The sequence below is a fragment of the Argiope bruennichi genome, chromosome 1 (genome assembly GCF_947563725.1).
Source record: "Argiope bruennichi chromosome 1, qqArgBrue1.1, whole genome shotgun sequence".
Classification (NCBI taxonomy): Eukaryota; Metazoa; Arthropoda; class Arachnida; order Araneae; family Araneidae; genus Argiope; species Argiope bruennichi.
The window spans coordinates 53,772,483-53,797,433 of NC_079151.1; the positions used below are offsets into that span (position 1 = coordinate 53,772,483).

A 24,951-nucleotide genomic window follows, 5' to 3' on the forward strand; every position below is an offset into this window, starting at 1 on the left:
GCACATCCATTCTCCTTTTTTCTATTAGTAAAGATGATATAAGTCACACAGAATTAAGAAGAAATTTGTTTGCAATTAGGTTATTCGAATGTGATAAAGAACCTCAGGAACAACTTAAACTTTAACACTACAATAAAAAATTCAAATTTTTAATGTTAAGTATTCACAAGGTGGATGAGAAATTGACACCAACTCGCAGTGGTGTCAATTTATGGTGTCGCAGGCTTTGTCTCCAAATCTAAGACATGGGCGTCAACAGAATTTTTCATAAGGGTGGGCATAGGAATATTGCATTCAAACGACACAGTAATTTGGGTGTTACTGAATCTTTTTCAGCTTCTTCAGCTTATTTACAACATCCTGGGCCTACGTGAGTAAGTATGCAACTCCTGCACTTTATTAGGTGCTCCATTATTAAAATTAAATGCAATACGAATAGTGGAATCAGTATAGCATTAAACTGCATGGATTGCCTGCGATAAATGTTCTTTTTCTGTTCTGTTTCTTTTACAGAACCTACCTATCAGAAACTGTGGAATAAAACGAATTTATTAAAGCAGTTATGTAAGTTTTAAAAAATGATTAATAAGTTAAGCAGCAGAATTTATTAGTTTTTGGATGATATGGGTCTTTTAAAACTTTACGAAGAACACATGCTGCTTTTAGTTCTAAAGAAATGCTATTAGATTATTAATGCATTTAGATATCGCATGCAGTATTAAATAAATTATATTTATGCAATAAAAGAAGAGGGGAGTGAATAGCTCCGCCTTGGTATGTATGATTTGCTGTCTCACACACATATCCCGTGAAAAAGTTCTAAAAGTCACCACAATAAGAAAATGAAACTTTACTATATTCATTGGTAGAAATTTTAATTTTATGAGTATTTAAATATATACATAATTTCTTTTTTGTTATAGACTCAAATAAAAAAAGGGCAATTTCGTGTATTCAGATGATTTTTTCTTCATGTCATATAGTTTTTCTGTTATGTTATGCGTTACCTGCGAAATATCAATAATAGCATGCCAGCTATATGTTATCTTCGAAATAACATACCCTTTACTTGTAATAATGCACATCATGAATGTACATCAAACACTGAAACCTTATCGAACCTTCTAAAGATCATAAATAGAATCGAGAAGAAATTCATTGGGAAGGGGTGAAGCGATTGGAATTTACCGCTACCATATATTCACGAAGATTCTATCAAAATGGGTTTCATATTGCAATGGTAATATGTCAGTGATCCATCTTGTTGGAAGAATTGATTTCTTTACTCTCAAACGTGTCTTGAATATATGACATAATGCATTCCTGGGACTGGTTGAAATTAACATCACCAATTGCAGTCTTCTCAGGACAGGAAGCTCTTATTAACATGCTAAGCGCCATGTCAGTCACCGGTGATTGACTTTGTACTTTTCATTCAGACCGTATCAGTCACTGTTGACAGTCAATAAAGTTTTTGTTCAGGTTGCGTTAATCATTGTTGACTGACGAAATAATATTTTCCTAATGAATTTTAATCCGAGGATCATAAAATAATATGTGCATATCTAACATGCACGCAGTCTTATCGCAACTTTACATAGATCTCTGATTGTGTATCAAACAAATCGGATATCGCAAGCTAGGCGAAAAAGAAATAAATAGGTTTAGCGCTTGAGTGAATAGAAACGATGTCAAACTACTAAAGACTGTTGATTTCTAATAATTTCGCAAGATAATCCCTAGTGAAACATTTAACCCTTTATTTAAACATTTAACCCTTTAGGCGTTTTTTCTAAAAATCATAAATAGTATATTAAAATTATTAGATTAATTAACTTATTAGATTAATTTAATCAATTAATTGGTTAATTAATAATTAAGTAACAAGTCAAGACACACCATTTTGTATGAGATAAGGAACTGAAGCATCTTAGTTTCTGTCTTATTGAAAAATTTATCAGAACTTAGACAAGCCTACATAACTTCGTACAAAGATTGATGAATTTAGTGGGACGCATACTTCCCGAGGCCCTGGAAAGGATTAACATAAAAACTTGTTATTATAGAAAAGAATTATAATAATTTATATCATGGAACTTCTGAGAGTTGATGAAATATTATTGTTTAAATTAATCTGAATTAAAAACTTAATTTGCATAATTGTTTCTGCAATAAATGCGCAGATGTGTAATTTTGGGGTGCCTTTTATTTATTTGTATGTCATAAGGCACAGATGGACATTTTGCAACAATTTCGCCCATTCCCACTTCCAGCTTAATCAGTTTCTAAAGACATAGAATAAGATTTTATCCCTTTGCCGACGTCCTCTAAGAGTATTTTTAGCACATAATCCATTCCACTTAAATGCTTTTGATGGGGAATTAACACATTTCATACCCGATTAGTTTATTCAATATGCATCCGCTTAATACAGACATCGTTCAGCCTCATTCAAAGCAACAACAACAAAAAAAAGGACTTAACGCTATTCCCGTCAAATTGTGGGTAGAGGCGTCAGTTGATATCATCAACAGATGATTTTAGAATGAAAAAAATGTATGAGATTATACCCACGCAAAATCTTCAGAGCATTTATTCGCTTTGACGTCAAAGCAGAAAACGGATCAAATACAGGTGGTTTTGAAAAGCGTGGCAACGTCTACTGAAAAAATGGGTAACACGAGATCTGCATTAGCAACAAGAGAACAACATAGATACTAAACCATTATATTCTAAAATAGTTCAGACTGAAATAACAACGAGCATGAATATAATAATGTATAAAAGAGAAAAAATAACAATTATCTGACGAAAGATAATTTAATGGATTGTGAAAATACGGGTACTTCCAATTGAAAATAAGATTCAATAAATTTGCATCATAAAGCCAAGTTTTCATCGCTCATGCATTAGCTTAATTTATTTTTCTAAGAATGACAATAGTTTTTTTTTTTTTTTTTTTGAAATATTGCTAAAATTATACTTCAGAGAATGATTTAGAAATCAATATGTTTATATTAAAGTACGTATTTGCGTAACAAATGTAATTAGAACGATTAAATAAGGCTTACTTTATCTTTTAACAAAACTAGTGTTTGTAAAGGAATTCTCGTAGAAGAATCCGAACTTCTAAACTGTTTTGACTGTATTTTTATTCCATTCAGTTAATCTAATTTTAGCGATATTTCCATTTTCTGTCCCTTTAAAGAGTATAATTTTCCATATTTCTGTTAAATGAATTCACAATATGCTGCTGTAAAAAGATAAAAACTAAATGTGTAGCCAACCCTCTGTCAGAGCATCATGGAAAAAGGAAATCGTTTATGTTCTCATGAGAATAAATATAGATAAAATATTCTTTATTTGATCTGGTTACTGATTCAATATATTCTCAAATGGATTTGCCATTGGCTTCCAAATCAGAATAATGTTCGGAGACAGAAGAGACAAATAAATAAATAAAGACTTAATTTAAATGACTAGCCGCCTTTGGCGACCAGCCGGTTCGCCAATCTTAATGCTCGTTAAAATTTTAATAATTAAATATTTTATGTAATTCCTCCTTTAATAGCTTCTTCATCAAATATTTTAAAGCTTCAAATTTTGATAGTCATGTAATTCACTCATAATAATATTAAGTCCTTCAGCCATAACATAATATGTATCTCTCTCATTTTCTGTTAGTTCCGGTAGAATTTATGCTTAAAATTAAAATGGAAATGACTAAACTGCAATTAATATAATAATATTTTTTACTGAAACAAAGCATTTTTTTAATAATACGATTACTGATAATAGAGTCACTGAGCGTTTAAACTTTATGGGCACTAAAGAATATCTTTCTTAATTTATGTAATATCTCAAGAATTTGACAACAAAATTTTCTCCGATTCATCATGAACAGATCGATTCATTAACAATGTTTCATTTTAAATGCATCAAACTTTAAGAAAATAAAATGAATCGTTTAAAATAATCGATCGAAAGCAGGCCTAAAAAAACTACTTAAAAAACGATGTACTTAAAACTATAAGCATATACAAAAAAATATATAACTAACATAAATACAATTTAATTACAAAAGCATGCAACTAACCTAAAAATAATTTTAATCATTGAAAACAGGTTAAAAAAAACTACTTAAAAAACGATGTACATAAAACTATAAGCATATACCAAAAATATATAACTAACATAAATACAATTTACTTACAAAAGCATGCAACTAACCCAAAAATAATTTAAATCATCCGTTGATAACGGTTGTCATGGCAACAATCGGAATACAATGCGCATGCGTGAATTTTCTTCGCCAGTTACGGTAACGCAAATGCGTGAATTTTTCTACGCCAGTTTTGGTAACGCTATGCAGATTATACATTTTTAATTTCCTTTATTCTGTATTATTTTAATTCAAAAGTACTTCAGAATGAATCTGAAACATGGATTAATTAACAATGTTTAATTTTAAATGCATAAAACATTAAGAAAATAAACAGAATCGTTTGAAATAATCCGCCGCAAAATGTTAACCCTAGCCTCATTACTGTTGGGAGAAAAAAAATCTGAAGCCTTACTCATTTGGCGGTGGGAAAAATGGAAGATTTTTTTGGCGGAAAAGTTGGCGGTGGGGAAAATGGAAGATTTTTTTGGCGGGAAAGTTAGTTTTTAATTAATAATTAAAATTCTAATTAAAATTTCAAAAAAGGGACCCCAGGTGCACATTCCCGACCTCTAAGGTATACATGTACCAAATTTGATAGCTATATGTCAAATGACCTGGCCTGTAGTGCGCCAACACACACACACACACACACACACTGAGCTTTATTATAAGTATATAGATAACTAGCTCCAAGTGAAAAATATTTTTCATATTGGTAGATGAAATATTCCTTCTTTTAATAAGCTTTTTAACTATATCTTTAATTAGTCTTCCATTACTAGGCAAAATGTTTCATTTTTTGGACTAATATTAATGTGGGTTTTTTCAGTAACATAACCCAAAACCTGAGGACCATCTTCACAACAGTGATGCCAAATTTGGAAATGGCAACATGGAAGCTATTTCAAGCTTTGTATACATTCAGAGATAGAGATTTTACTAGATAAAACATCAATCCAACATTTAATTTAGATGTGCGATTTTCATGTAATACGGAAGCTCAACACTTGAGAGTTAATATTACACTAATTAACTCCTGAAAAGTATGGTAAGAAGCAAAATCCGAGAAACTCAGAAATTAAAGTGCTTTATAAATTTGGATTCAAATGGTCAAAGAAGAAGCAATTCGCAAGAGCGAATAAATTGCATTTATTGCATAAAGATCTGGATGCGAGCATTTTTAAAAAGCAGTCTTCCAAAAAAGGCATTCAAAACCACTGTATTCTTAGAGGATTTGTTTTAAGGATTAAAGCGATAAATGATGAAATTAATGATGTTTGGATTGAATGTTAAATTTTATATTGAATTTTAAAAAAGGCTGCACGTAAAGTTATGACTATCACCAATGGCTGTCAGACGGAATATATGCGCCATATGTAATATTAACTAACACTAATTTATCTTTTAATACTATATATACTATCAAAGAAAATTGTTTGATGAGTAAATGGAAAATGCAATTCATCAAGTGATATAACGGAAAACGACATTTTTTACATGAATATTCCAGTAAATAAGAAAGTACAAGTAACAATAACTAGTCTAGATATACACAAAGACAGTACTTAGAGATTTATAATTCAGAACAGTAATTGCACAATCAATAATACTCCGCATTCAAAGGCTTATTATGGCACACTACGAACAAACCTCAGAGAGATTCATTCATTCGGGATCATGAATATTTATATCTTTCCAACAAGGCGTGACATCACATAGAATTCTTCAGTAGAATAGAATCCTCACAGCTCGGTTCCTATTAGGGATAGGGCCATAATTCTTGTATTTTCCAAAACCCTTCATTATTGTGTCTAAGATCAAGAAGACATTTATTCAATAAATCTTAAGAATCTCTGTAAATCTCTTTTTTTTTTTTCTTACCCTACTACTAACATGTCAAGGAAGCAGTAGCAAGATTAAGATTAAAGTCAATATGCAATTTTTGTGAAGATTCGGGCGGAACAGATATTAGATTAGAGAAACAAGAATTGACAACAACAGCATATTACACTTTATAAATCTAAAAAACACTAAAAGTTTTATTTTGCAGCTCATTCTATGTGGTTTAACAAATGAGTGATATATGAAGATCCAACACATACTACTGACGGTTTATTAACAAAGAAAAATGTAATCACAGGATACAAAAAATTCTTACCTGTAAATATCCTGTGCTTCGCTTGTAGCATTGTCGGTGATAACAGGAGCCGCCAGATTTCCCATGAGACTCAAATAGCGGAGATTGGGGCAGGATCGAGACAAAGCCGGGATGAATAAAGCGACTTCGGAGATGAGATTGAAATTGAGCCACAATACACGCAGACGTGGAAGTTTCGGAAAGACAGTCGTGGAAACGATGAGATTGTGATCCAAAATAAGAGTGTGGAGATTTTGCATTTCGCCCAAACAACTTATATCTCTGCAAAATAAAAAGAATAATCTAATCAATTTAACTTATTAAACTTGTTTGTTAGAAAATTCATAGTTAAAATAAATCTTCTATTGGTTACACCAGTGGATGAGTTTTCAGTTTCGTTTATTTTGTGCATACAGAATATATGTGTTATCATTCGGCTTCTGGTGAAGTATCTGGTCTAGGTAATCTTCAGAATTTCACAGCTTCATTTTAAACTATTAATCAGCATTGAAACTTTACTTGTTTTTGCTTGAAAAGTGTGGAAACTGAATTTAAGTATCTTATTTCTGCAACTTTGAATATTTATTAAATTGTTACCGCACACTTTTTAGTTTTAAACACGTGCTCAGAAACGCAGTTTTTTTTGTTTTGTTTTGAAAGCATTTAAAATATATAACATTAATAACTGGAAGACTATAACTACTGTTTGTATTATTGTTAAAATTATTTTTAATTGTTGTTTGTACAGGGTGGTTATAATTAAAGTGCAAGTGTTTGAAGTACTGTATAAAAGGAAAACTACTTGAAGAAATTTGGTATATGTCATATATACAACATGGGGAAATGAATTACATAATAAAAAAAGCAGTTTAACTTTTTGTCATAAGTGGTGTTTTTTTAATGACAATATTTTATACATTGTAATTATAACATTTTTCTTTGTTAAAATATGAAATGCACAATGTATTACAATATTTGTTCAATATGGGATCCTTCAAGTCCTATCAAATGCTATAGACGCAAGACAACTTGATCCACAGTAGTACCTAATGTTTCCTAATGAATTTCTAGGGCATGTCTGGTAATGCAGCTTTTTAAAGCAACAACAGAGTTAGGTTTGTCCTTGTAGACGCGATTTATTAAACATCTTCACAGCCAGAAATCGCAAGGATTCAAATCAGGTGAACGAGGTGGCCACGCATTTTGGAAACATCTGCTAACTATACGATCCTCGCTACAAGTTCAGTGAAGCAGTTGTGTAACACAATGATCCAAGTGAGGTGGTGCTCCATCTTGCATGAATATTGTTGAATCGAGGCAGCTTCTGCCTCGCAAAGCAGAAATCACATTACTTTCTAAAATTTGAGTGTAACTAGTGCCTGTTACGGTGCAGCGAACTAGTCCTGTTGGTGTAAGATTTTCGAAAAAAAATGATCCAATAATAAAGTCAGCAGTCATACCACACCAAACTGTAACAAACGTTGAATGCAAGGGTTTCACAAAGACAGTATGCGGGTTGGAGGAGCCCCATCCTACAGTTATGGGTGTTGACTTGTCCGGATAAAATAAAATGCGCTTCAGCAGTCCACAAAACCACGAATCCATGATTCGTCTTCATCAATTTTGGCAAGAATGAAGTTGACAAAAACAAATCTTTGTTCTGAATCGCCTGGTTGCAAGTGCTGCAAAATTTTAATTTTATATGGATAGCGTCTTAAAATGTAGCGCAAGACTTTGCATACGGTCGCCCATTATTTTGATAAAGTCCTTTTTACACTTCTAGTGCTTACAGGTCGCTGACCCACTAACCTTGAATCAATTACTTCTCTAATCTTACCACAACTTCCTGATGCACAGATCTTCTTCCTCTAGTTCCAGGGAGCACTCCCGAGTTCTCCTGTAGCTTCAAATTTATTAATCATTTTCTTTAAGCCATTCACAGACATCGATCCTTTTCTCAAATCTTTAAGATGGCGATATTCTTTCAAAGCAGCATTATAATTGCTATTCTTTTGGTAATAACATTTCACTAACAGAGCACGTTCTACCTTTAACAAAGTCGTGGCTATAGCTTAAAGATGCGACTTTTACTATCATAATGATTTTAAAATTGAAGTGGTATTCTTTTTGATATAGTACAGAGCAAAAACAACGTTTTAATAATCTACTGCGCCATCTATTGCAAAAAAACGGATTAAAAGTTTTTATTTTTCATTTAAAAATTTTTGTGTAATTCACTTCCCCATGTTGTGAATATAACATATACCAAATTTCTTTTACATACTCCAAGTAGTTTTTCTTTTACAGTCCTTCAAACACTTGCACTTTATTTATAACCACCCTGTATTACTCTAACTTGTTAAAATCAGAGCTCTTTTTTCAGAATAATTACCATAATTTGTTTGTTTTCTAGCTTTTCAATGGTATTTAAAAAGCAACAATGTTTATCGCAGTTGTGAATTAAAGAACTTTTGCCAAGTCTTAAGTACAATGTTCAATTTCCCAACAAGCACGCCAAAATTGCTCCAATCAATCAAAAAAGCAGTAGATGTTAACCATTTTGGATAGACACGAGAAAGTGTCACAAACGCTTTTAGAGGTGCAATAAAAATGATTGGGATTATCATATTTTGCGAGAAATCGCTGAAAAAAATCAATTTGGTGATCGGACGCCAATCTAAAAACGCGTCGATTTTTATTTATTTTTTTTAGTTATAGAAACTAGCAAGCAAAAGTAATTGACAGTAACATAAAAACAATCCTTTTTTTCATACAGAAAAAAAGAACTCAGTTAAGCTGACTGTTGAAGAAGCCTAATTGTTTTGGCAAATGTTTTAATTAGAGAGTTACTGCCATCAACTGTTTATAAATTTAACTGAAAATATGTCCGTTAAAATCAACTGGTTCTTATATCTGATGGTAATAAATCTAAAAAATACCCTTCAATTTTGATTTTTACATTGTATAAGGCATCGATTAATTTGATATTTTGAAAGATCATGGATCTTAACTCTCAAGTAAATGTTGTCCTTTGATTTTAATGACATGCATCCAATCATCCAAAACCGTTAATGCTAATGAAACTACCAAGATTTATTAAACCCTAACAACATCGACTTTGATACAGTTGATTTTTGGTTGTGTTTGCAGCCTGTCAGCTTTTCATGCACGTGTGTGTGTGTGTGTGTGTGTGTGTGTGTGTGTGTGTGTGTGTGTGTGTGTGTGTGTGTGTGTGTGTGTGTGTGTGTGTGTGTGTGTGTGTGTGTGTGTGTGTGTGTGTGTGTGTGTGTGTGTTGACACAACCAAACAATTATTAAAAACCTAGCAGCTAAAGTTGTCAACGAGCACATAAATTATTAAATCGGGGCCCATTTAAACTAACTGAAAGATTATTTCTGGCATCATAGAATGTTTTTCAAATTTAAATTTGCTATCGTTGAGGTAATATTTAAAATAGCAACACACTAAGAGGCAGAGTCGGAAAAAACATGTTTTTCGATTTTAGGAACATTTTTTTTTTTATCCCGCTGTTGATACTTTATCGCAGCAAAAAGCTATTTATGAAAACTCTGGGGTATTTTGACTCTCTAGCAAACTGATGATGGACCTTGTTACCCTCTGTCAAATTCTTACAGATTGCGAAATGTCATGAAATAAATTTGAGCAGAGTATCTCGAGTTCTGTGCATTGTTCGTCGAAGGCAAATATCTGTTACGGTCAATGTAAATTGGTTATTATTAATACTAACCGGTCATTATTAATAATAACCAAATGAGTCAATGAATGTGTATAATTTATGAGTATTTATCACATTAACCGGTTATTAATAATAACCAATGAAGTTTGGTCAATGTCAGTGTTTCGCATTTTTTTATGTGTTGGCTATATCAGCTAGGCAATATCAGTTGAATGTTTATTTTACAAGTTAGGCTCCCGATTCTTTCGTTGTCGGTTTTTGGCGTTTATATTATTGTTTTTTCACAAATTAAGATATTTATTTTAATACATTTTGACTAGAACACAATGGATGATGATTTAGAAGTCATGAAATCAAGTCATAACAACCATTTATCCATACTCAAATCAAAAAATTATAATCTACTATATCCGCCATTAAATTCATCCGTTATTTTTTAAATGCTTCAAAATACCTCTTTTTCCCCTTCAACAGATTATATATATATATATATTGGGATTGTTCAATGACTTATCCCCTCACCCCCCCAAAAAAATACGAAACTAATTAATTATGAAATAAAGAAGTTAGGAAAAAATATCATAGGAAAACTTCATAACAAATTTAAAATACATATACAAAGAGACATGTCCCAATCCTATATAAACCGTTTAATCAAATTGAACAAACTTCATTGGAAATTATTAATAATAACCAGTTAAAGCTAATAATTTGCAATATTTCTTATATTTTGACCAAACGAAGCAGTTATTAATAATGACCTGTTAATAATAACCGATTTTTCATATCGACCGTAACATATCCATTAGAAGAAAAAAAACTAAGGAACGAACCCACATTTTTCGTTCCATTTAATTCATTTTTCAAAGTACAAACTTAAAATACATTTTCGACATACTTAACCTAGCAGCCATTTAATCGCAATAAATCGCATACCAAAAACAAAAAGATATATAGACTCGTCTATCTGTCTGTAAAGGAAGAATTTGGAAGCAAAAGAAATAAAATTATTTGAAGCAGCAAGATTTTTTTTGAGGTCAGCTTTTGATTATATTAAAATGACATGAAATAAAACTTAATACACACGCAAACATCAGATTTAATACATTATCACATATTTTTCAACAATCTCTATTAAAATAATGAGAGTGTGCGAGCGTTTACTTGCACTGGCTTGGAAATATGCACGCGCTGATTTTTTTGCTTTATTTTAAAATTTAAATGACACTGATTTAGATGTGCAAATTTTTCTTCTACAATCAACATTGTTTGCATAACTTCAGTAGGGTATCAGATATTTTATCACTCTCTTTCCTTTGTTGAAAGCTAGAGAAAAAAAATAGGTTTATTATCTTCTTACTTGTTTCTTATGCTTATCTTTACTTGATATATAAGCGAATTAAAAATAGAAGAGACCGGGGCTGGTTGTAACAGTCTTTGCAAAGATGTTTACATTTAAAAATATATTCTCGATTCCTCCTTTATAAATTCCTTTAGAAGACCTTAGTTATTCATTCATATTATACACCAAAAAAAATATTCAACAATTTCGTTTCAATCAATTCTATTTGATTTGGATATGGGACAACTTATAATCGACATAGGGTTACTTGTAACAATAAAAAAACGATATTTAAAATTATTTCCTCTTTGCCATTGTTTCATTAATTAAAATATATAAGTTGGTAATTAATATCACTTGGCAAACTGAAAATAAATAATATCCCTTACAGGAAAGGTGGGTTTATACTCGGCCAGTTATAAAATGGCCAGTAAGCAGAGCATGCGCAGAAAGGGATTCATTTTTGTTTGCCACAATTTCAGAAAACAGATTCAGGCATTCCATGTTCGACTACAAATAGCCGGTTTTGGCGTCCCTGGATTTTTCACTTTGTATTGTATTAAAACGATGGATATTTACACAATGAAACATGTAATTTTTTTTTTTTAAAAAAAGGACAACGTACCTAAATTTAGAAAACAATAAAAAAAAATAAGAAAGAGAAAAAGAAAAAGAAAAAAACACGATCTCGCATCAGAAAGAACAAAGAGCAAAAAAATGTCGGAATTAATCTGATAAGGGATCAATTTTCTCAAGCAAAAAAAAAAAAAAAAAAGCCAAATTTTACAAAAGCATGCACAGTAAGAAAAAATTACAATGCAATGGCATGTTATTGTCCCGTCGGGACAAGTACTTGCCATGGACCGAATAGCCTTTTTCATACTTTCTACGCATGCTCTGTCAACTGACCGTCTTATAACTGGCCGAGTGTAAACCCACCTTAAAATAAAGTTTTAATTCTCTAGCCAATCAACATCAAAGTCAATCAGCAACCGAACTGCAGTTAATGCATGCACGTAAATAATAGGCTGCTTTCTATCGCACATATTTGTAAATACAGCGTTGAATTAATTCTCCTTCATCAGAATAGTTTTTGGTAATATCTTAGCTATATTAACGAAATATTCCCGTTTCGAAACCCGATTTTGGCGAAAAACCGCGGCATAAACAGGTTCAATGCGTACTAATTCTGCCAGTTCCGAACGCCGTTCTCTGACACGGCGAGAAAGAGGGAAATACAAGTCTCCCACTCTCCAAGCAAACTTCCATTCGTTTTCGTCATAATTCTTAACAAAAATTAGTAGAATCCGTGAATAAAAGTTCCATGAAAGCTGTGTTGAATCAGTATGACGACATAGTCTTGAAATAGAAAATATTAATTCCTTTATTGGCAAAGTTGATTACTATAACTTTGCAAAACTATCCGTTGATTATTATCAGATGCTTTAAAGAATAATTTAAACAAAATCTTGAGAGATACAGAGAAAATGTTTCAAATAAATTCCAATTAACCTTTATTACTGTTTCTTCTTTGTTTAAATTATATGAAGACTGTTTGCAAGCACCGTAAAATGAAAATAAAAAAAAATGATTCCTTTCTGATATCTGTTTTTCTCCCATCTTTGAAACAAAAGTTGTTATACAGTATACAAAATATCCTATAAGTCCAACAAATCATTTCCTATCAATTTACATACAATGTTTATTCATTTATTTATTTTTTCATTTAAAGATTTATTTACCTGTATCCCAATTCTTAATTTCAGACTGCAAATCACTGCATTAAAGTGAGCATAAAATCCCAATAAATAAATCCAAATTGCCGGTTTGAAACCTTGTGCAGTTAGTTCCTCATACAATTATTCAGAGTCAATACACGCATGGTTATACCTTTCCAAAATAATATCTCTGAGTCGCGACACTTCAATTCAGAGAAATCCATTCATTAAACTCAGCGACACCGAATAACAGCTCCCGCGCGTTTGGATCCAGAATCGCATGCCATTCGGCGAACCAAAACCCCTGTTGAACCCCACCCCCTAGGTTTGGGTAGACATTATCGAGTGAATGCTTTCGTGTTGTGTAAATGGAGATCAGATAGTAACAGATAACGACGGTGAGATCCCTTCCCTTTAGTTGAACGTTCCATCGCCATATCAAAGTGTTCTGGCGCAAAGTGGACCTAAATTGGTTGCAATCAACTGCAATTTGGGTCCAGCATTGCGTGACTGGTGCAATCTTTGCATAAAACATGACAGTAACTGGAGATATAGTTATATCAGATATCAGGCGTCTGGTCGTATGGATCCAACGCCTAATGGTGCCAAAACTTTCGAGGCATGAATCTAGAAGGGTGGAAGCAAAAGGTGTCTGTCTGTCAGTCTTCCCGCTAGTTTGTGATGCGAGATAACATTAGTGCCATCGCTGGTAATAACACAAAGGAGATACTTCTCCTGAAAAATAAGGTCAATAGGAGAGATATGCAAAAGATGTATACATTTGTTGTTATTATTATTATTATTATTATTATTATGGTGAGAGATATTACAGAAGATCCGTGAAAACTGATAACAACCTCCTTTCATTCGCGGAAAGTGGGGAGAATGTTTAAACCTGTAAAGTCATTAATCACCTCACTTTGAATGAAGTTATTATCACCGTTGTCGGTAGTTTCCATCTTTAAAGTAAAATAATAATACAGTTAAGTTTTTTTTCCCCGTGACAACTATTTTGGAATTGTTTTAGATGGATATTAAATGGTAGGATTAAGCTCCATAATGATAGGTTTTATATATTTGAAACATTGTAATAACTCGATTTATGATTTCCATCATTCAGTACAATTCTCAATATCACGAAGCGAGTCACTGAGTGAATGAAAATGATATTTTCTAGAGAATTTTTCAAAACAATTTGTACTTGAAACTTAAAAGTGAATTGGCTGAATAACTGATATATATAATTAGCAGAAATTTATTGGTTTTTTAAACAAATTAATGATCAAATTGTCCAGTTTTTTTCCTTGATATAATTAAATTATTTCAGGAATTCTTTGGGATTTGCAAACTTAAATGGGGGAAAACAAAATAAGTCAACATTTAAAACAGGGGCATATCTTCTCCTTTTTATTTTTCGTATTTCTAATTATTGAAAAAAAATCACTCATGTGAATTTATGTTTAACGGTATATTAACATGATTTATTTTAATAAGAATTTTTGGGTCTCAGTATCTATTTTACTTTCTTGAAATGAAGTATACTAGAGAACATTTGTATATTCCAGATGATTACAATACATATACTTATATATGTACTTTATTGTCAGATGTATTTTAAACACTAAAAAAAATTTGGACGCTAAATTTTAGGGAATCCTCTATCTTTCAGACTTTGCAGCATCCGAAAAACACATTTTTAGGATTATGCCTATTTGTCTCTCTTTTGTGAATACGATAGTTCAAAGAAGTGCTGAACTAGATGCATGAAGTTTGGTATTTGGGCTTTACACCAAATATGTCCAAAATTTGACAGAAAACTACAAATTCCATTCACAGGAAGTATCTGAGAGTTGTGGCGAATTGTGATGAGCGAGGATAGAACCTGGGACTTTGTGGTTCGCAGCCCAGTAACATGACCACGATACAAAAGCAATTGCTCGGATAGCGTAGTTGTTAACTGGTTTATAAGCTATTCACTACAGATTAAATAAGTGTAATAACTATAAAATAAGAAACGTTAGATAAGGAGGTGTGTACGAAAGATTTGGCACACAAATTTAACATTTAAGGCGAATATTCATATATGATTTTGAGCTAAATCGGTTAAAGGGTTGGTCGTCTACCTGCCTGGTTTTTCGGGTGTAGGTAAGCGATAACTCAAAAACGTAGAAACTTAAATCAATGAAATTATATAATTTTAACCCTAAAACAAACATTTCATATCCATCAAAGGGAATATGTCTATCTGTATTTTATATGTATGTAAACCCGGTAACTCAAAAGTAATTTCGATTGAACCGCAACTTAATTTTAGTATGAGATTTCGTGACTAAATTGTAATCTTATATCAATTTTTGTTTTCAATCGACTGAAAAAAACGGTGACTAAAATGCGTGTTTGGGTTTCTTTGCTATATATAAAACACTCATACGCTGCTCTAAAAATAAAAATTTGAGCACTCGTGACGATAGGGGCCATGCCCAACATCTTAAGCGTAGTGGGTGCTGAAAGGTTAAACTTTTATTAGAGAGTATGCGAGGAAACTTCGGGGAGGCCCCACTCCTTTTGGTTATAAATAAAATCTTATTGATTAGACAGTTTCAAAAGATAACTCATTAAAGATTTTTTTTCCCAACTGTGCCTTGTAGCCAAATTCAACTCTAAATCAGACAAAGAGGGTTTTTTACTTGAGTTACTACACGAATTTTCAAATAACTAACTACTGTGATATGTCTACTACTATTGAGGATAAATGAATAAATATAGAAAAAGAAACATTATTTATATAAATAATTAATCTATGGTCCAAAAATAACTTCCTTTTTACTCGATCTCCGACTTCACTGTGACTTTAACTTCTGAACAGCGCGGACCAGATATGCCATGAAACCAAAATGCTGGATCCTTTCGAAGACTAAATAAATTCGAAATACTTTCACTCGCTCTCTCTTTACTGCTTTCTGTCTTCCTATTCGGTTCGCTGTATAGTGCTCGCCAGGACAAAAGAATTTCGATAACAGATAAAAATTGCACTATTTCCTTAAAATTATGGAGATAAAAAAAATGTTAAAGAATTCCAAGATTGTTTCTTCAAAGACTGTTTGATATATATTGTATATACATAAATCTATATTATATATATATGTAGAGTTTTAATTAGTGGCCATTACCATTCCACTGTTATACTGAATGCATCCAATTCAATTTAGTTTTATTGTATTGTAATAGATGGCACCACGGGTTCTACTAATCGAAAGTGCTAGGTCACGTGACCATAAATTTGAAAAAGCGAGCTGTTGGCATTAGCTCGGGGGCAGAGGAGAGCAGAGCAGAGCAGAGCAGAGCAGAGAAGGAGAGGCGTTACATAGCTTAGCTATGAGCAGACATCTTGTTAGGCTTCGCCCTTGGTGCCATCTAAATATTTTACTTCTAACTTTAATGTAAATAATGTTTCCCGTCCTAATTGTTAATATCCTTTTAATTTTGTTTACTGTAAATAAACTATTTGTTTTTCTTTAAAAGTTTCTTAATCAGTACCCTAGACACTGATCCAAATGGGATTGAATGGGCATTTTGTCCCACCCAGTCCTACATATATATATACCGATATGAGTTCTATATAAGTCATGGCATAACTTTTAATAACGTGTCTGTCTTCCTTTTGCGAAACACAGCAGCTCAAAGTGGCATGGACTCAACAAGTCGTTGGAAATCCCCTGCAAAGATACTAAACCGTGCTGCCTAATACAGGTGCCCATAATTGCGAAAATGTTGCCAATGTAGGATTATGCGCACGAACTGACTTATCTATTATGTCCCATAAATGTTCGATGAGATTCATGTCGGGTGTTCGAGGTGGCCAAATAAATCGTTGAAACTTTCCAGAATGTTCTTGAAACCAATTGCGAACAGTTGTGGTCCGGCGACAGTTGTTGTCGGACATTGTGCAACAGTTGTGGTCCGGCGACATGGCGCATTTTCATCCATAAACATTCCGTCGTTGTGGGATACATGAAGTCCGTGATTGACTGCGAGTGGTCTCGAAGTAACTGAACATAATCATTTTCAGTCTCGGTTTTTAAGTCGTCTAGGCTACAACCGATATAGTCACGAGTCCAAGAGAGGTCTTGCAAGCGATGTCGTGCTGTTCGTAAAGACACTGGACTCGGTCTTTTGATCGTGCCCCAGAATAACCCATTAGAGCAAATTTCGACGCATTGTTCTAACGGACACGTCCGTCATACGTACCACATTGATTATTGCGGTTATTTCACGCTACGTTGCTTATCTGTTAACACTGACAATTCTACGCAAACGCCTTCGGTCTCGGTCACTAAGCGGAGGCGGTCGGTCACTGCGTTATCTATGGTGGGAGGTTATCTTTGAAATTAATTATTCTCGACACACTCTTGACACTGAGGATCTCGGAATGCTGAACTATTATTATTCCGAATGGAATATCCTATGCGTCCAGCTCTAATTAAGTTTACGCGTTCATCATACTTATTTTTAAATTTAAAAAATCTTTTTACTCGAGCCAATTTAATTGGAGTGCAATTCTTAACAATACCTTTTGATATCATTTGCAACAAAAAAATAATATTGTTGCAATAAAATTACAGCCGTTTTCATTGTTTCATCAAATATTTGATCACGTGATTTCATTTAAAAGCAATGCAAGAAAAAAATCTGTTAATTATAAAGGCAATTTATTTTTAAAACATCGATGTGAAATTCTATTATCTCAAAAGACAAAGTACAATTTGAGGTTAATTAATTATCCAGATACTTAAATAGTCGCCAAAGGCGGCTATTATAGCCTGAAATAACTAGCGCCTAATTAACAGCTTCAGCTAATAAAAGTTGAGATTATAAAAAAAGTGCAATATAGGATACCCTGTTCTTTAGATAGAACAGTACACGGTACTTGAGATAAACGTTATCGACAAATCGATGCCAAATTTTATTTTACATTAAAATACAATTATTGAGTGTATTATTTTAAAATATCCTAGCCTCTGCTTCTTCGATTAGACAACAAACTGAAGTAAGCATGAAAGTATTTTCAGTTTAACACTTTCTTTAAAAATAGCATACTTTTGATAATCATTTAGCACTATTTGTGTTGATTTAGATTGATGTAACTTTGGACTTTATTGGTTGAAAAAAAAAACTCCGGTACTTTTACAAACGATATAATATCTACTGCACTTGACAATAGATCTATGATGTTTCGTAAACAATAAAACAATTCACAAAAGTATTTTGATAGATAATCTAGAATTTTATTACAATTAACATCAATTTTTATCTTTTTTTACCTTAATGATAAAGAAGAACGCTGATGAAAAGGAATTCATAATATAGACTTTTTTTTATTATCGTTATATAACATATTTGGAGTCATACTTCTATGGAGATTATGATTGTAAAATGTAATTCTAAGTTTATGGAAACCATTTGTATTTTATTGTAGGAACATTTTAAAACTGCGTGATTTGGTTTACTTTACTTGATATTTTTTACCATATTTAATAGTAACCGCCTTCGGTGAACAATTTTTGCCCAGATTATTGGCTTTTTAGGAATATGACTTAACGCAGTGTGTGAGCCAAGAATATGGAATGCGCATTTAAAAAATTTCGCATTTTTTGATACGACTGAAAAAAAATGAGTTTAATTGAATCAATGTGCTATTGACTATTACTTTTTAATTTATAGTTAAAAAGTGTGCATACTACGAAATATCCAATAAATACATAGCATGCAACGGTTGTCTACCTATAATTTTTTAATAACGCGCTAAATGGAAATGCATAACATTTCATTTGCAGTTCGACAAAGCGAAAAATGGAATGCTTCTCAAGTAAAATTTTTTGGCCGTTATCCAAGATGGCATCTACATGACAAGTAAATAATTGCCGACGGAATTTTACTTTAAATCTATGTAACAATCAATCAGCGGAACATTATTAAGCTTCATCGTGAATCATGTTAATAGTAACAAGCTTTGGTGTCCATTCCGTTCAAACCGTTATTTTGGCGACATTGGACAGAACTGAAAAAGACGTTTTTGTACATAGGATATTTTAATAATAAGTATTTTAAGGAAATAACTAATATTTAGGTACGTTTTTAACAAACCAGCGGGAGTGTTTCCCTAAAAATGTTTTGCACACTCTTTAATAAAGGTGTTATCCCAGAGAACGCATTGGCATACAATAGTTACAAAATATTAACATTTGGCGTGAATTTAGAATTTTTACTAAATCTATAGTGTCATCCTTGGCGACTTTTTTGACGATTAATCCCTGATATACAATTAAAAGTATTCGAAAATCGAATTTGTGCTTTAGACACGTTTTTTACAATCTATCCAAACTAAGAATGGACGCAAAACTGAACTTACAGTCACAAAATCCCATACCAAATTTGATATATTTAAGAAACTGTGTTTTTGAATTACTACATTTACATGCTGAGGTTTGGCACAAATTTTAACACGAGTCTACACTGTGGATGTTAAATCTGTGTACCGAATATTATGTATCTTGCTCTCTTCGTTTTGTAAATATCATATTAACTTATATTCGAGCAGCCGGATAGGTAGACTTCCTCTGAACAGATTTTACTCAAAATGTGAAGGAAATCTGAAAATTTGATGCAAGACTGTATACCAAATTTCAAACATCTAGCTCAAAGTGTTTCTAATTTATCTTCGTCAGACAGACAGATAGATAGATAGATAAAAGGACATATTTCAAATTTGTTTTTCGAGCTAAGGTTTAAAACGAGGGGATTCGTTAAAGTCTCGAGTTCGAATTTTTTGATGGTTACTATACTTTCTCGGCATTATGTATATGAGAAATTAATTATTTATAATGGATTAAAAAAGAGTATAAATTTTTGAAGTATGTATTTCCTTTCAATTATTAACAAGTGCTTAACAAAACTATTTTGCTAGTCATCCGTATTTAATCTCTTTGCTTTCATGGCTTGCCCGATATTTCATCAAATTACTGCATTTTTAGCATATAAATATGCAATTAAATTAAAGAATGTAATCATTTAAAATGCGAAAAATCACTTGGAAACGCTTTAATATTTCAAATACTCTATGTTAATAAAGAAACTGAAATGACAATAAATGAATCAAATGGGATCTATCATCTAATTATATGGTTAAATATATTAAGTGAACGGAATTAACATAACTCCTATATAGCAGCTACAGATGGGATATATACGCTATAGCAATGCAAATCTAAACTGGATTTAATATGCATCAAACCCTAAGGGTCATATTTTCAAGAACTAAAATTCAAATTTATGATATTCCGATCACAAAATCGACATTCTACTCATATTTATTCTGGAACTAATATCACGGACATTCATCTTCTCAGTATGCAAATTACTCAACTTCCTGATATTAAGCACATACCTTTTAATGAATTTGCTTAGAATTTTTAGTTAAAACTCATTTTAAATGGTGCTTTTTAAGAAATCAGCAATACAGAATTTGAAAGATTCAAGGGAAGTTTAAACCCGTATATTTTACAGCCATTTTTTTCGTTTTCTTGCACAGATCAGATCAATATGTTCTAAAACGGAAATTAAATCCCGCTTGTCAGCTGTTGCATTCTTAGATTTATATAAAACTTTTCTGTGGAAGATTCAGCTCTCTGTTAACACCGGAGTTATCTTTTGAAAGTTTTCAATTGTTTCATTTTTCTTTTCAATTCAGTGTTTGTGGTGGTGATAGAAAACTGTATGATGAAAGAGAAGATCTTAAATATAACCCTTTTATAATCTTTTAAGAAACAGGTGTTTATATAAATAAAAGCTTGTTTCAAAACCTCTTCCTGAAAGGGATTTGAGAATGTTGTTAAAACCTTTTAAAAGCTTTAAATAGAATTACAAATAAAGTTCTAGGCCCTTTATTTGTATAGATGTCAGTTCCAGAAGAATTAGTTGGAGCTGAGACAACTTTTTTGGAAAAACTATCTCTTCGAGTTAATGGTAAGATGGATTACTTTTATCCGTAGATTCAGGGAAAATGAAATTTCACACCTCTTCGCCATTTTCCCTTCTAATTCCATTTACTGGCCAATCAAAGTGTACTTAGAGATGAAAAAAATTCATAGTAACAATTTTATTGGTTGAAATTGTGGGCTAACCATTCAAAATAGGCCTCTAGGTTTGCATTCGGATACTTTACTGAATAAAACTGGTGAGGGGGATGTGGAAAGAAAATTGAAACACCAGTTTTTCGTGTCTAAATAAAATGCTATTGATCTGAGAGAGAAGTTTAAATTAATAAGTTATCGGTGATTAAAAACTGAGCGGTCGAATGCTGTGATAGCTTAATTAAGTCAGAAATACATTTTAAAAAAAGTGTGAATTTGGAAATATACATAGCATTCTTTGAAGAAATACTAGGCAGGGAATTTAACGATTCTTGCGATAATAATTTTAATGAAATGCTTTAAAATAAATTAATTGCAAGTTTACAAAGTATGAAAAAAATTCAGATCTTTCATCAACATTTTTTGTTAGAGTCATAAACAGCTCGATGTAACATACTGAAGAAAGCACGAGACAGTAGTTTAAGCTTATATATTTTCAGAAAGAAATTTGCATACGCAGCGTTTTGGTTCTGTGGGAAACTAAAAGTCGCGCAACGCAGAAGGTAAAGTTACAGTAAAGCTGTTTTTTTAGAGCATAGATTAAATAGAAATTATTATATATTATATACAGTAAAATCTCTGAGAAGCCACTCATCCGTTCCGAGAAAATTTGGCCTCTTTGAAGGTTTTTCGTTGCAATTCAAGATAATTGCTATAATGAATAATATAAACTAGCCTGATACATTTAAAATTAAGTTCGAGGCTTATCTAAAGAGAAAATAGTACTTTTAGTATAGTGTTTTTTTTTTCTCATTTTTATGAAAAACGATATAATTTTATTGTTTTAAGTTTTTAAGCTTCTTAGAAACAACCATTTGTTTTTCCAAGTTCTTCTTTTAGTTTAAAAAGTAAATCTCTAATCCATTCATTTGTTATTGTGTATGCATTTTCGATGACTTCATCTATTTTCCTCAAAGTCGCTTGAGTTTTAAGTTTAGCAGGATTACGTACCAACCGTATCGGAAGATTCCTCACCAAAGACAGAATCAGTGCCATTTGTGAAATACTTTAAACTCGCAACACACTGTTTAGTTAATTTAAATCAAATTAATTTTAGATTTGATTAATGGTATGTAAAAAAAGCGTATTTTCAATAGACTCGTCATTCAAAAGGTGTTCCTCCCAAGGAACCTGGCATCAAAACATTCCACTGCTGCTTCTTCGTGCGGGAAGGATTCAAAATCTTATTCTATTCCGTAACTTTCAAGAGTTCTGCTAATTGATCTGCCACCGTCGACTCAGCGAATAAATCTAATTGTCTTTCGATTTCTCTGCTATTGATACCACAGCTAACGGAACATTTAGTGATCACTTCTTGGCTCATTTTTTACTAAAAGGTTTTTATCCCCTTAACAAAAAACACTCCGACAGAAATTTTCTTTGAAAGCTCACTAGCACTTTCGTATTCATCCGTATGTGCAATGACATGTCGCAGAGCGCATTGTCTATATTCTATTTTGAAACATTAACATTATCATCCAATGGATCTGATGTTTTGATGTTGCATTTAGCAGTGAAAATAACAGTTAAATCAGTGATGGCGAACCACTGGCACGCGTGCCATTGATGGCACACGACACAATATTTTGGGCACTTCACCGATCAAAACGGTTTGCTTTTTAGTTCAAAATAACAAAATTCACTATGAAGTAATTCGAACTAATGCGAGTGGATCGGTCGCGGAGTGCATATTCCCATTCCCTGCAAGTGCAATAAAAGACAGAAATAAAAATCGACGTCTATGATTAAATATGTTAGTAAAAACTGTCATATGAACGCGGCAAGTTACTTGGCTGCAAATGTCATTGATCGGCATAGTAAGCCGTTTCAAGAGGCAGAGTTTTTGAAGGAAGCCTGGTTAGCATGCGCATCCTCACTTTTTGAATATTTTGATAATAAAGGTAAGATAATTCAGAAACACAATAAAAGAATCGTAAAACTGTCTGGAAGTGTAACAGATGACATTAACTCCGCTGCTTTTATATCGCTATGTCTTGATGAAAGTACTGACGTCACTAAAACTGCACGTTTAGCTTTTTTTGCTCGATATTTTGTAGGAAACGTCACTAAGGAAGAATTAATTGCAATAACAATCGTTGGTAACAACTACAAAGGGCACAGATATTTGTAAGAATGTTAAAAAGTCGTGTGCTGAGAAAAATTGATTTTGAAAAGAACTGTTTCAGTAATAACTAATAGTGCTCCAAATATGGTATGCAAAAAAAAAAAAGTTTTATTAGTTTATTTGAAACAGATGTAGGACATACAATTCTGGAATTTTACTGCGTTATTCACTAACAAGCCTTGTGTGCTAAGAGTGGTTTAACATCTTTTGATAATGTAATGGTGTTAGTTACAAAAATAGTCAACCTCATATCGTCGCAGGCTTTAAATAAACGAAAGTTTGATGCTTTGTTGGATGAAGTCAACTCGATGTATAATGGCTTATTAAAGTATAATAATGTTCGCTGGTTGAGCCGCGGGAATGTACTTTAAAGGTTAGTTGACTGCTTGAAAGAAATCAGACTGCTTCTGGAAAATGAGAGGGGAATTGAACAATATCTACAGTTGTTGGATTTTATGTGGCTTTCAAAACTGATGTTTTTTACATACATATACCAATATTTCAATGAATTGAACGTAAAATTTTAAGGCACAAATAAAAAAATTGCCACCATGACGGATCTCATTCGTACTTTTGTCGCTAAACTGCGTGTTTTCAGAAGCGATATTATTTATTACAAAAAACTACAAACGAAAAAAAAATACCAAAAATATCACTTCCCAAACTTGAAAAAAATATCAGTATTATATATCAAATTTAGGTGTATATGAGAAACCAGTCGAAGAAAAAGTTATCGAAGAATTTATTTCCGTAATTGATTCTTCAATCAAAGAATTTTCGGCTAGATTTTCTCAGTTCAAAGAATTATCGGAAGTTTATTATAAACCCCGATGTGATTTCATTTGATAAATTGAATGTGTCCCAATTCGATTGGTTGGAAATTCAAGAATTTGAAATGCAAGTGATTGATTTCCAGTCTAGTTCAATATGGATTTAAAAAATATTGAAAGTGGCGAAAAGTTGGAATAAATTGAAACAGAAAGATTAACAAGCAATATAAGTAAAAATGACAGTAACGAAATTTTAGAAACACGGAATTCGATTCCAAACACATTTAACTGTTTGAAGAAACTGGCTCATGCTATTCTAACCATATTATCATCTACTTATGTCTGAGAGTCATTATTTACAGAGATGAATAACATAAAAGACTCGCTTAGAAACCGTTTGGCAGATGACTCCCAATTTAGCATGCATTTTGCTGAAAGTAACACCTTATAATCCTAATATAAGATATTTGTCATCATATCTGGAACAATAGAAGTCATACTAATATTACTTTAATTTGAACACATAACTAAAACATTTACTACTATACAGTGCAAAATGTATTTTTTCGTAATAAAGAAAGAGTTTTGACTTGTTAGAATTTAATTTTAATTATTTTCCCAGTAATCACAAGTCAAAATTATTTGACGTCTATACCTCATTGAACATTTCTGTTAGAAAAAATGGCACGTTGATACATAAAGGTCCGCCACCCCCTAGTTAAATAATTGAGCATCATTTTTGTTTATCCAGCATGTTAGCTTCTTTCACAGTGGATCCAAAGGAGAGATTTCCGTAATAATACAAATT

The 24,951-nt window shown here is 32.2% G+C and overlaps 1 protein-coding gene across 1 annotated transcript in view; it reads right to left on the minus strand.

Moving 5' to 3' along the window:
- The window catches only part of LOC129969029 (leucine-rich melanocyte differentiation-associated protein-like), a 217,784-nt gene that overhangs the window by 164,354 nt on the left and 28,479 nt on the right, over positions 1–24,951 (minus strand). The window contains exon 2 of the mRNA XM_056083430.1: positions 6,324–6,584. Within this exon, the coding sequence (XP_055939405.1) occupies positions 6,324–6,584 (261 nt within the window). The remainder of the gene's footprint in view (positions 1–6,323; positions 6,585–24,951) is intronic.